General features: G+C 37.4%; 4 protein-coding genes across 8 annotated transcripts in view; 2 read left to right on the top strand and 2 right to left on the bottom strand.

Moving 5' to 3' along the window:
• LOC122404816 overlaps positions 1 to 7,293 on the top strand; it is a 24,197-nt gene extending 16,904 nt beyond the window's left edge. Inside the window, exons 17-25 of the mRNA XM_043409067.1 lie at positions 1,715 to 1,772; positions 3,337 to 3,454; positions 4,099 to 4,370; positions 4,966 to 5,080; positions 5,159 to 5,223; positions 5,365 to 5,490; positions 5,619 to 5,948; positions 6,072 to 6,450; positions 6,766 to 7,293. Of these exons, the coding sequence (XP_043265002.1) occupies positions 1,715 to 1,772; positions 3,337 to 3,454; positions 4,099 to 4,370; positions 4,966 to 5,080; positions 5,159 to 5,223; positions 5,365 to 5,490; positions 5,619 to 5,948; positions 6,072 to 6,450; positions 6,766 to 7,017 (1,715 nt within the window). The 3' untranslated portion in view covers positions 7,018 to 7,293. The remainder of the gene's footprint in view (positions 1 to 1,714; positions 1,773 to 3,336; positions 3,455 to 4,098; positions 4,371 to 4,965; positions 5,081 to 5,158; positions 5,224 to 5,364; positions 5,491 to 5,618; positions 5,949 to 6,071; positions 6,451 to 6,765) is intronic.
• Positions 1 to 7,740, bottom strand: part of LOC122404823 (GPI transamidase component PIG-S) — a 19,654-nt gene extending 11,914 nt beyond the window's left edge. The window contains exons 1-2 of one of the 3 annotated variants that reach the window (XM_043409079.1): positions 7,661 to 7,737; positions 7,313 to 7,501 (exon numbers count right to left, since the gene is read on the bottom strand). In XM_043409079.1, the coding sequence (XP_043265014.1) occupies positions 7,313 to 7,364 (52 nt within the window). In that variant the 5' untranslated portion in view covers positions 7,365 to 7,501; positions 7,661 to 7,737. Of the gene's footprint in view, positions 1 to 7,312 lie in introns of all 3 variants that reach the window. The other 2 variants (XM_043409078.1, XM_043409077.1) reach the window with 2 other exon arrangements.
• On the top strand, positions 7,322 to 12,854 carry LOC122404833 (protein Dr1). 3 transcript variants are annotated; one of them, XM_043409091.1, is made up of 2 exons: positions 7,322 to 7,411; positions 12,082 to 12,854. In XM_043409091.1, exon 2 carries the CDS (start codon positions 12,089 to 12,091, stop codon positions 12,590 to 12,592), a length of 504 nt encoding a protein of 167 aa, XP_043265026.1. In that variant the 5' UTR covers positions 7,322 to 7,411; positions 12,082 to 12,088; the 3' UTR covers positions 12,593 to 12,854. The 3 variants fall into 3 exon arrangements, with proteins under 3 accessions (XP_043265026.1, XP_043265027.1, XP_043265025.1); XM_043409092.1 differs by lacking the exon at positions 7,322 to 7,411 and adding an exon at positions 7,846 to 7,918; XM_043409090.1 differs by lacking the exon at positions 7,322 to 7,411 and adding an exon at positions 8,135 to 8,587 and having other exon boundaries at positions 12,082 to 12,848.
• Positions 8,597 to 11,470, bottom strand: LOC122404792 (tyrosine-protein kinase receptor torso-like). Its single transcript, XM_043409018.1, has 9 exons — positions 11,241 to 11,470; positions 10,940 to 11,159; positions 10,688 to 10,851; positions 10,365 to 10,614; positions 10,176 to 10,282; positions 10,017 to 10,098; positions 9,555 to 9,951; positions 9,225 to 9,457; positions 8,597 to 9,150 (listed from the first exon to the last, which is right to left on the bottom strand). Exons 1-9 carry the CDS (start codon positions 11,468 to 11,470, stop codon positions 8,731 to 8,733), a joined length of 2,103 nt encoding a protein of 700 aa, XP_043264953.1. The 3' UTR covers positions 8,597 to 8,730.

Genomic DNA, 12,854 nt, shown 5'->3' with positions numbered 1-12,854 from the left:
AAATATTGATACAAATAGTATGTAAATACGTATTTATAACATTTTTCTCTAATATTTGTTTCGGTTTCTTTAAATCTATATTTTATTCGAATCATTGAAAATTAGAAGTCTATATCAAATTTAATTTATCTCCTTTATAGCGAATTATTGATATAGTATTGTATCAATAAGGTACAAACATCGAAATCTTTAAATCAACCATGAAAAGAGGCTGATCATGTTTATTTAATATTGCTACTTATTGTGGGGAAGTAAAATTGTGTTTTGAGTACATGGTTCATTTACCAGCGCATCATGCAAAAATATTGATACAAATAGTATGTAAATACGTATTTATATCATTTCTCTCTAATATTTGCTTTGTTTCTTTAAAACTATATTTTATTCGAATCATTGAAAATTAGAAGTCTATATCAAATTTAATTTGTCTCCTCTATAGCGAATTATTGATATAATATTGTATCAATAACGTACAAACATCGAAGTCTTTAAATCAACCATGATGATGAAAAGAGGCTGATCGAAGTCGTGTTTATTTAATATTGCTACTTATTGTGGGAAAATAAAATTGTGTTTTCAGTACATGGTTCATTTACCAGTGCATCATGCAAAAATATTGATACAAATAGTATGTAAATACGTATTTATAACATTTTTCTCTAATATTTGTTTCGGTTTCTTTGAATCTATATTTTGTTCGAACCACCGAGAATTAAGTCTACATTAAATTTGTCCCCTCCATAGTGAATTATTGATACAGTATTGTATCAATAGGTACAGTAACGAGTAGAGAATGCAAGACAGTCGTTGCTCGTTGCAACCAAGAAGTTCGACTCCGATCGTACCGCGCGTTATCGGCGCATTTAATCTCAAAACAGTCACAGTCGTGAATGCATCCACCATGGACATGCTGCCCAGTACCGAAACTAAATGAAAACTCGAGCTCGAGACACGTATAATCGTGCCATTTCGTAATCGTACAATGCTTAGCTCCAACAGCGAGAATTAACCGAGAAAAAACCCGCAGATCGGTATGCAACTTCCGTCGCGTTAGACGCATTTTTCTTCGACGACCTTCGCGCGGCGATAACGAAAGAAAAGGGGAAAAAATCCGTTACACGTACACGCCGTGTCGGGAGAATAAAATTCCGCAAGACGTTTACGAGACGAGGCGCGTTTAATTACCCTTCGATGGCTGTTCATCGAGTACTCGGATCAAATTTAAGATCGTTCGGGATACCCATCGTGTAGTTGTCCAACGACAAAGCGGTCGTTCGCAAATGCTGGAACGGGGGAATAAATTTAACGACGGAAACGTAAAACGCGGCAACGGGGTTAGATGACCCACCGTGAGACCACCGAGGTCAATCTCGTTCGGTGCCGCTTAGCAAAATTACTTGGCCTGTAATGCCTGCAAACGCGACAAGGGGAATAAGGGGGGAGGGGAGGGGGACAAAAAAGAGAGAAAAAGGAAACGGGAGACAGAGAAATCACGCGACTCTTCGTATCGACGATTTGATCGAGAAACAATGCGTACAACTTTGATTCTGTTAACTTCCAAACGCGTTCGATCATCGTTTCCGCGTTAGGAACGCGCGCGTCGTCGGACGATCTTGCATTTCCGATTTCCGGATCTCGTACATCTCGAGACGTGTTCGAGTCAACGACGATTTGAATTTTTTCTAACAACGTTTCCTTTTGACCCGGTAGGGAGCAATGGCCACGCAGCCCGACGATCCGTACCCGGAAATCATCAATTCCACGGACAGAAGGTACGTATATATGTTTTGTGAGCAACTAAACGTATTCGAACCGGAAATCGAACTCTAACGCCAATCGACGGAATCGAGATCACTGTCCTCTCTTTATCGTAGGATCGAACTGCTGCTATAAAAGTGCAATAATGGGTACGCGTTAGAATTGTTTACGAATGTTATTAGAAATCGAAAATTTTGATGAGACCTGAAAAATCTTGTACGAGCCTTGTAATATTCTGATAAATCTCGGAGAATCTTGATGAGCCTTGCATGCCTTGATTGAGCGTCACATGTAACCCATACTCAACTTCGAAACGTTGCTTCTACTAATTATACACAATAGCTATTCTTTTGCTGAAACGATCCGTTCTTCTACCGATTATTCGCATTGTTTTGCCAGCTAATGATATCACAATTCATTCTGACGTGAATATGTATATGTTTTCTGCTACACCCTGTGTTCTCGAACGTCGCCGTTGTATTTGTCATTTCAGACTTTGTAATTTCGTAAGGATTACCTAGGTAACATAATGCTTTATCAGGTTCTGCACGTTTTCCTCTATGACTTTACACTGATAAAATCGCATCGGCATCCGCTTTCAATTTTACATTGCATCGAAATACTTTTAGTGTTTTTTTTTCTGAAATAATAAATTAGCTGTTCATAACTTTTTACGTATTAATAGTTTATATGTTGTTTACATTTTTATAGAGTAAATGTAGAATATCAACTAGTGAGATGTATTTGTTCTGACCAAAGTAAACAAATTCATAATAAAGTTAAAGGTATCGACTATTATCAACGATACAAGTGTATTCATTGATTGGTGGAATGAAATTGAGTAAAATATACGTAGATTTGTTATCTATACTGACCATTTTAATCGGGGATTTAATGAAACTGTTAGCTTTTGTATCACTCTTTCGAAACCGACTGTCTTAATAAACATATCGCCTGAGTAAACATCATCTCGAACCAGACATCCCTAATCATTTACACTGTACACAATGTAAGGCTTTTTCCGGTTCTGGATGGCGACGGTGATTTAATACCTAATACTTTTAAATTTCATTGAATTATATTTTTTAAAGATTTTATAATGACTGAAATAAATATGACCAAAAGCACAGGTAAGAGCGATTTTTATTGATATTAGTTCAATATAAAAATCGCTACCTATCTCGTATACTACTGAATTAGCTGCACTCCTATTAAGTCACTTGAAAGCGGGAACTACTGTATATGCTATTTCGTCCCGGATCTGGCAGTTGGACATTGGTAAAGTTTATCCATCAGATACTGCCTTAAACGTGAAGCTATTATTCGTTTAAAGTCTGTTCAAAGTAATTATGTACTAATAAACAACCTAATAATTGTTCACGTTTAAGGTATGATGTAATAGACGCGCCTCGCCGATGGATCCAACCAGCAGATTCGAGACGATACGCAATAATATTACTCTTTTTATCAAAAATATGACTCATTGGCTAAAACTTGGTTTGGACGCTCATCGTTTAGCCCGCCCCAATGGTGTAATATTGATCACAGTGCCGTGACTTTCGATGTCAATTGTTTCAGAAAGACCACTAGTTTCGGGACTCTGTTGATACGATTTCTTTCGATTTACTGGAGATCGTTCGTGATAGTATTATGGCCACTAATATTGTTGCCCATCATCATCGTCGAGACTACTCAGGTTCGTCGATACACCAGATTGATCTTTTCTCTTGTCATTGTTATTGTTACAGTTCTTTCTCGCTATTGCGTAGCTATTTTTCAATTGCTTCTAATTATACTGTATTCCGGATAATTGCTACCCCATAATCAAGAAAACCGTCGGTCCCGATATTGTCCTGTATATTATCGTTGCACAAATGATAAATTCAGTTGCATTTACAGTACGTATGAGAAAATATGAGTGATCATGAACCGCAATGTAATACTTGAACCGTCTTTAAAATAAAACTGGGTCATCAATGACCCAATCGTTAAAAATAGTCCGAATGAGATCGTATTTGTACTCATTTTCATCAGGTAAACCTTGCCAATCCATTGGTGGTAAAGGTATCTCCTGAAGATAAAATGGAAACGTAAACAATTTAATTTTATAATATATGATCCCACTTGTCTTATCGCGCGAGTCAACAAATTACTCACGTTGAACAAACAAGAACAATAGTGAAAGCGACTACGGATTAGCCGTCAGGGGAAAATTTTAAACAATTATCCGGAAGACGGTGTAATCCCTTCTGCTTCTATTTATTTCACTGCGCGTCGCTCGTGACTCTACGTTGCAAAGCAAAAACAAAGCAAGGAAAAACATCTCTCGATTCGACGCAGGTGATAGCGATGCGATGTCTGTACGTGATCAGTTTGATGGCGTTGTTTTGGATGACCGAGGTGGTTCCCTTACCGATCACAGGTTTGATTCCTGTCGTCGCCTATCCACTGATGGGTATAATGAGCACCGGCGATACTTGCGCCTGCTACATGAACGACACCACGATGATGTTCGTCGGTAGCATTGTGATAGCAATCGCCATAGAAAACTCTGGCATACACATGCGGGTGGCTTTGTTGATCATTAAAACGATCGGTTGCAGCCATCGAAGGTAACTTTCTAAAATCTACAATGTTCAACAGCGTTAATTAGTTTTTGTATACGTACATGCACAGATTGCCCCATCAGAGCCACACTTTATTACCTTCTTTGTATTCGATGATACGGGACAACATTTAAAACACAATTTGAATAGTTTTGAAGGAAGGATACGGTATTCAAAAGTTTGTCATACAATCATAGTTCAAATATAATACTCATACACTACTCATCTTTATATCAACTTCATTTTACTACCGAAGTTAAATTTAATTTGAAGTAGTCCTTAAGTAGTAATTACGCAATTTTATTGCTTCCCATCCTCGTCGTAATTTTTAAACAAATTTGGTATTCCAAATATTCCAAATAATGGTTCACGATTTTTCCTTCTCAGTTACCTTCTCTTTCCAACGTATTTCAAGGGTACTAAACTCTGCGAAGTTATTAACACAATAAACAATTACTGGAATTTATATTGCACCGTGTTCCTCCCTCAAAATCACTCGAATTATGTGTTAAATATTTACCTGTGTTATCAGAAGATACTTAGGTAGCTTGGTTGCGATGGGACATTCTGTATAACACACACGCATGCATGCAACTTGTAGATTAACGCTGGGCTTGTTCTGCGTGACCATGTTCCTGTCTATGTGGATCTCGAACACCGCCGCTACCGCCATGATGCTACCCATCATCGAGACCGTTCTTCTGGAACTCGAAACGGTAAGCAACGCACGCCACGAAACCGTGAATAAATCGGTACCGTCCGACCTCATCGAAATTCCGTCTTTGCGTTTTCAGCAAGGCTTGGGTAATATGTTTGTACGCGAGGAGAACGGATGTGGCGGGGAAGAAGGCACAGAGGAGCCGTACGTAGCCGTAAATCTATAAAGTCGCTCGGCTCATCTACCGTTCGTTTATCGACGCGTCTCCTGCTTTAAAAAAAAAAAAAAAAAAGCAGAGGTTCCGCCGTTAATTATTGTCCTTTAGCCATACGCTTTTTCCAGGGTAAAAAGACCAACGCGCACGACCATGGTCTATTATCTCGTGGCGGCGTACGCTTCCAGTCTTGGAGGCGTAGGCACGTTGGTCGGAACAGGCACCAATTTGACGTTGAAAGGTTTCTTCGAAAAGTAAGCGCTCCCATGACTCTAGTCGCCACCACTATGACCAACACCGACCCACTCACCCACTTACAGAACCATCGACGCGTACGAACGAGAACAACCGTGCACTTCCATGACCTTCTCTTTAATTCCAGGCGGTTTCCAAACAGCTCGGGCATCAGCCTGACTTCGTGGATGCTTTATTCGGTTCCGCCGATGGTCTTGATGGGCCTTCTCACGTGGCTGTGGCTTCAGATAATGTATATGGGAATGTTCAGGCCAGGAAGCAAGGACGCGCGCGCCATTGACATTGGCGTGCAAGGCGAGGAGGTAGCGGAGACCGTGATCAAAAAACGATACATGGAACTTGGCCCGATTACGTGGCACGAATCCTGCGTCGGTGTCCTCTTCGTCACGGTCGTTCTACTTTGGTTCTTCAGAAATCCCGGATTCGTACGCGGCTGGCCAACTTACATCACCGACTTGTACGTATCGTGTGGCATTTCCCGTATAGTCCGGGTGGCGGTGAACATTTCTTGCAATTATTTGCAGTAAAAAAATATTCACTGCAACATGTATCTACAAGACAGAGAGTATGCTGTTTACAGACACGTCAAAGACTCGACAGCGGCGGCTTGCGTCGCCATTTTGTTTTTCGCGTTACCGGCCAAGCTCGATTTTCTTCGATCGTTCGACGCCGATCCTGCCAACCGACCCACCAAGCCGTCGCCCGGTATGATCACTTGGAAAATGATCCATCAGAAGATGCACTGGAGCCTGATCTTTGTACTGGGCGGTGGATTCGCCATCTCGGCCGGCAGTACCTCTTCCAATCTTTCCTCCATTGTAGGAAACGCTCTGATCGCTTTGCAGTCGATCGATCCGTTCGCGATACTGGTTATCGTCTGCCTCTTTGCGGAAACCGTGACGGAACTGACCTCAAATGTTGCGGTTGCGAATATCATCCTACCAGTTTTGGCAGAAATTGTAAGGAATCGTTTTCACCGTGTTTTTCTCTGTTCATAACCCCTTACCTTGCGATTCAATTGAAGTTTTAAAAATTAATCCGTTTAAAAAATATCATATATTAAGATGTTTGTCATGTTTGATCTATAAGGTCGAAATCAGGTTCTTCTTTTTTTAACTGAGAAAAAATGAAAGACACACGAACGTCCATCGTTTCGACGCTCGACTGATTCCGACTTAATATAGACCAGTTCGATTCGATACTATAAGACAAGGGGTTAATTATAAACTTACTTTAATTTTCAAACATTTTTAATTAGGAATTTATCGTTTCAGTGTATCGCTATACGACTACATCCCTTGTATTTGATGGTGCCCGCCACTATCTGTTGTTCCTTCTCGTTTCACTTGCCAGTGGGTACACCACCGAACGCGATCGCCACTACGGCAGCTCACATGAAAACCAGAGATATCGCGATAGCTGGGATTGGACCTAGCGTTATTACGATCCTCGTCACAACCGTAGCATTTTCGACATGGGGCACATACGTTTTTAATTTGTCAGAGTTCCCTGACTGGGCGACCTAAAGTTTTTACGAGTTCAGTCGTGTATGGCACTCGCCTTTACCTGGGACGTAACGCGCATCGATCCGATTCGATCAATGTTACACGAAATGCATCATCGATCGAAGCGTTCAAAACGTTCATTCAACTCCAACGAAGTATTTGTTGAATGTAACGCGATCGAGAGTTTCACGCGAGTTTCCTTTGTGAATTTCTACTCGTAAATCGTCCAGAACGTCGATCGTGTATTTGCAGCATAGAATGTGAATTAGTGAGAAAAACAGAAAGGGAAAGCAAATAAACCAATAAAGTAACTTACCATCTATGGCTGTGTCGTAATCTATAGTAGTGTCGTCCACTTCTTCTCCCATGTTCCTAGTTTATTTAGTTTTCAACTAATCGAATGATCCAGTCTTGAGTAAGTTCTTTTTTTTTCTATTTCTTCGACACTCGCGTTGAACCGAGAATTGTTTGCACGGAATTCAGTTAATGTGTTCTTACAGAATAACTAAAAAAATTGTAATATCGAGCAATACCGCAAAACATAACCTATAAAATGTCACCTTCTAAAACTTGTCTACCGTTAACACATTTCGATTAACTTTGAGAGAAATTTTACCATCGTCTATTAATTACAATCGCTTTTACTGTAAATGACCCGAAGTACCTGCGTATTTAAGCTAAAATCTATCATTCACCGTATTTTCTTCCGTCGTACTATAATCATTGAACAATCATCTTCACGAACATCCACCGCTAGTTTGCTGTTAGCAAATCCCACAAGAGGGCATTACGTGTATAAAGTTATATGTATATCTGCCTGTATACCTTTTTTATCCAGTGAGAAAAAAATGTGAGTAAACAAAATCATGTGAATCTGTAAAGTCTCATTGGTCTATTGTATTTCTACCCAAAAGTATATCAAGTATGTCATTTTGTGTTTTTTAAATATATTTTTATTCATATTATTTTATTGGTTATATTTATATAGTTTCTCTTATTAATTTCTCCACAGCAATGTAATTATTATGCATACATAGTAACATGTACAACTTCAATTTTAATCTGTATGTATCTGCTCAAGGCACAGAAATTCATTAGCTCCTTGTTGGTTGTCACAAATCAGGTGCTTTTGTTTACCCGAAATACTTCTCACTGTACGAAGTATATAGAAGTATTTACACATAAATTTTTTATCGTGCACGAATTAATGAGAAAACGCATTTGTAACTTGATTCATTTTGCTAAATCAATTCCCTTTGATCTTGAATAAATTCTCATGGTAAACGCTGCTTCTTAAAACTCCAATTTTTTATGGTTTGGATTACACGCTTATTTAGACGTGACCACTGTGACATATGTATAGTGAATGATTGAACAAAAGTAACCCGAAATTCGTCATATGTCTAAGTGCAATGTGAAAAATGCCAAATGAGTTATCTATTTTATTTTACCGGAAATACATGTCTTGCTTCCGGTAGTTAGTCATTTGCTGTCCAAACGTATAAATTTTCGGTGGTATTTCTTGATTGATAGTTTGGTTAGAGATTTCGATCATCAATATCCAAAGAGTGTAACGAGTTGAAATCGATTCGTAAGTGAGATTTTATTTTATTCAAGTTTAGTAATAAGGTAGTTAGTACAAATCAACGTGTATTATCGTCTTTCCAAATGCGCGCTTTCGTTCTTCCCTTTAACTGTATATACAACACCAAGAATTTGACGGTACATATTTTTTCAAAATGACTGCGCATAACAAGGGTTAAATGTCGAACGAAGAGTATTCGGAGGGTCAATTAGAATTTGTAATTTCGAAAAAAGCTGCAAAAAATTCGGTCTGTCGTCGGGCTCTGTAGCCCAACAAGAACACATTATTTTGTAAATGTCAGAGGACATGTCGTTTGGTTGTTCCAAACGACCATTCTCGCACACGATGTAACGTAACAAACGATCGTCCTGCACACTTGAATAAGGAAAAGAGCCCAACGTGCCGATTTCCCAAAGCACTACCCCAAAGGACCATACGTCACTTTTTGAGGAAAATGAAAGGTCGCGAATGGCCTCTGGTGACATCCATCGTATTGGAAGACGATGTCCTTTCCCTTCACTATTTTTGATCACGTATATACCATTGCGCGAAAGCCCAAAATCGGAAATCTAATTATCACTGCATCGTGTTAAAATTCTAACTTCTGTAACATAATTAGACATTGCTATAAAAAATTAAATACCTTAATAGTCAAGTTTGCATCAAGGAGAATATTTCTTGCTGCTAAATCTCTGTGGGTAATTCCTTTGGCTTCTAGATGTCCCATGCCCATGGCGATCTCTGTAGCGAATTTCAAAAATTGAACTCTTTCAATTCTATTGTTACAATTCTTTTCTTTATCTTCTGTCTCCTCTTCCTTAGGAATATTTACATATTTGAGTCCAAGTTGTGTGTATTTGTGAGCATATTGTATGTCTGATGCAAAAGAACTTTATTGTTACATAAAGTTGAAAATTAAAAATGCATGGCTTATGTCCGAGTAAAATCATAAAACAAATAGAGAAATGCTTACTTCCTAAAACACTTGTATTTTCGTAATGTTGAATAATTTTGCTTGCTTGAGTTTTCTTTTTAACGTGCAGATAAGTTAATAGATCTCCACCTTGCATGTATTCAAGCAGAATACATATTGGTTTCTTCGGTTGAATACAATAGCCTATGAGGCCCACTAAATGAGGATGATTCCCTGCCATCCTCATCATCTTAATTTCTTCTATAAATTGTTGACGTATCTCCAATTCAGTAGATATACCAACATGTTGGGACATTTTTACAGCAACCAGAGTAGACTTTATGCCACTTAAACGTCCTAGATACACCTTACCAAAGTGTCCAGTGCCTAATTCATGTATCAATTTTATATTTTTAAACGACACTTGTAGTTTATCTATTTTTTCTTTATAGTCTTCCTGAAATAAACAACTTACATTCATTGTGAATATAGCTTATTGTAAACATAAAATTAATTTGTTACCTCAGATTTAGGTTGAATGTATAAAATGTTATGCTTATGGAGAATTGTTTCTGCCCACTGAGCTCTGCTGATTTTGCAGATTCTATAGATAAAAAAAAAGGAATGAGTTTTTTTATTTACATTTTAAACTGTTAATCAATCTACAACTGCAATATTTACCGAGAATTATTATTATAATGTAATATACTGAAACAGTTATTATAATACAAAAGACTTAGAATTCCAAGAAAGATGCAACCACCCACTATTCCAATAAGTATGAACCACTGAAATATAAGATTATGAATATTATTTAAATTTATTTTGTACACAAAATTGGTTCAAACATTAGTCTTGTCAATGTCTTACTAGATTGTAATTGACAGTTTTAGAGGTCTCCCATAATGTAGAGTGTATAATAAATCTTCCTTCTACTCCAATGCAACCACGATTATTTACAGCAGTAACTGCTATTTTGTAACCATCTTTTATTTCTGTATATTGATTCTTGGATTTCATGCCCCACAAAAACATGGTCTTTTCTGCTGGCACTTGTCCTAGTTTTGTAACATTATATACCGGTAGCCCATTTTTGGATGTTAAGATCGGCACACCGATACTGTAAAATTGTGCACATCATTTTAGTTAAGTTTAAACTTAAAAAATGATTTGGTATACATTTATAGTATTACCTAATTATATAAGAATGAACATTAGAAGTGTCGGTAGTTGTATTCCAATTTACAATTACTTGATCCTCTTGTAGAGTAATATTCACTTTTGGTATTGGTAGTTTTGACTTAATATTAGAACAACTACATTTGTAACCTATGCATTCTGGAACTGTATAGAGGACCTGTATAATTTGAGCAACCATCTTATTTGATGCATATGTTGCATACTTTTACCATATCACATGTACGTACAATGTATGAGCAACTTACTTCAGATGGATTTACCATAGGTTTTCTTGGATTTGCAATAACTTGAACTTTGTAAGAACAGTTGGGCCGGATATACAGATCAGGCATATCAACCGGTGAATTGTTTTCTGGTAGCAAGACATTATGTTGCTTGTAGTTGTTTGATGTATAAAAAATTGATCCTTCTGGACATTCTGAGATATCTGTTTCTTCTCCTGTTGATACACCCGTGACTATAATGCTGTAATAGACATAAATTTCAAAGTAATGGGATATAGTTGTTTGTATAAGATGCTTCTTTATATTCTATTATGAATGTTACCTATAGGAGGCAGGCTGTCTGTTACTGTTCGGAGGCAACCAAGATATATTAAGTTGCAAGAATTTATATGTATTATTACTTTCTATGTATCTGTTATCTTGTAAAGCTTCTACACTTAAGTTTTGGACAGTACCAACATACCTAATTGCACTTTCTACATGATATTTACTGCATAAGTAAAGTGAAATGAATATACCATAAATCAGTGATACTTGAATCCTTGTTAACATTTCATTTTTGAATTACGATATTTTTTAATGGGAAAACTGTATTACTTTGTCAATTTTAACCGATGTACTCAATTGATATGATATAGTATTTCTATATATTTTATCTGATAATCTGTGTTCGAGAGCACGAACGAAACTTCGCTTAACTTCGCGATAAGACGATAAGCCTAATGTTTACAGTTAAGACGGCAGTCGCATATATGCACCGAAGGATTACGAACTATTTCAACCGTTTAAAATTTATTTTAAATAAATAACAAAATTTCGGAATACCGCCATCACGAAGAAGAAAAGAAGAAATATAAATAGAGCAAGTAGTTGAACTTAAATCTTTAATATATATTATTTAAATTCTGTATTTGGGCGCTATCATTACATATGTAATACATAAATAAATGCATAAATACATACATAAATTCATAAGTGTACGTATGTGTAAAAGCAATAGATTAGTTAATACGTATTGGTAACATTAATTAAATTATTTCGCTCAATATCGATAAATCTTATTAATTCGATAAAATCGAAAAAATTCGAAGGATTAAAAGGAACAGTATCAGTCGCACATATTTTTCTCGGGGAAACAAATTGATTTTATTTGAATGTTACAGAAAGGAAATGGCCTCGGCTGCTATATCACCGACCGAAGATGACGAGTTAACCCTACCGCGTGCATCGATCAATAAAATGATTAAGGAGATCTTACCACACGTTCGTGTGGCAAACGAATCTCGAGAGTTGATATTGAACTGTTGTACGGAATTTATTCATTTACTTTCCTCCGAAGCAAACGAGATTTGTAATCAGCAACAAAAAAAAACAATAAATGCTGAACATGTCCTCCAAGCCCTCGAAAAGCTCGGATTTGGAGATTACAGCGCGGAGGCGGAAGCGGTTTTACGAGATTGCAAGGCTGTCGCGGCCAAACGAAGACGTCAAAGTACAAGATTAGAAAACTTGGGAATTCCGGAGGAGGAACTTTTAAGACAACAACAAGAATTATTTGCAAAAGCAAGGGAAGAACAGGCAGTGGCCGAACAACAACAGTGGCAACAATTACAGGCAGTCGCACAAATGGCTTCGATGCAACAGGCTGACAGTGAGCAAGAGGATTATTCGTAAATGTTCGGAGGTCGGGCGTCACCTCGGTGCACCGACTTCGAAAAGGTGCTGATTCAATTGCAGTGGATAAAGAAATATTTTTTTGTTTCAGTAAATCCAGAACAATTGCAATATCTCACTTTATTTCTTTCGATTTCATACACACTATTATTTATGTTTGTACATTATTTCTAAAATAGGAAATGATCGTTTTCCTATCTTTATTCTGTGATGTGTTCTTGCACTATAAATCCAATAAAAATGACGAAATATAATTTTTAAT

Source organism: Colletes gigas, unplaced genomic scaffold (assembly GCF_013123115.1).
Source record: "Colletes gigas isolate AHSC1104 unplaced genomic scaffold, ASM1312311v1 Colletes_gigas_Sc00003, whole genome shotgun sequence".
Taxonomy (NCBI): Eukaryota; Metazoa; Arthropoda; class Insecta; order Hymenoptera; family Colletidae; genus Colletes; species Colletes gigas.
This window is presented reverse-complemented; position numbering and strand designations above follow the sequence as displayed.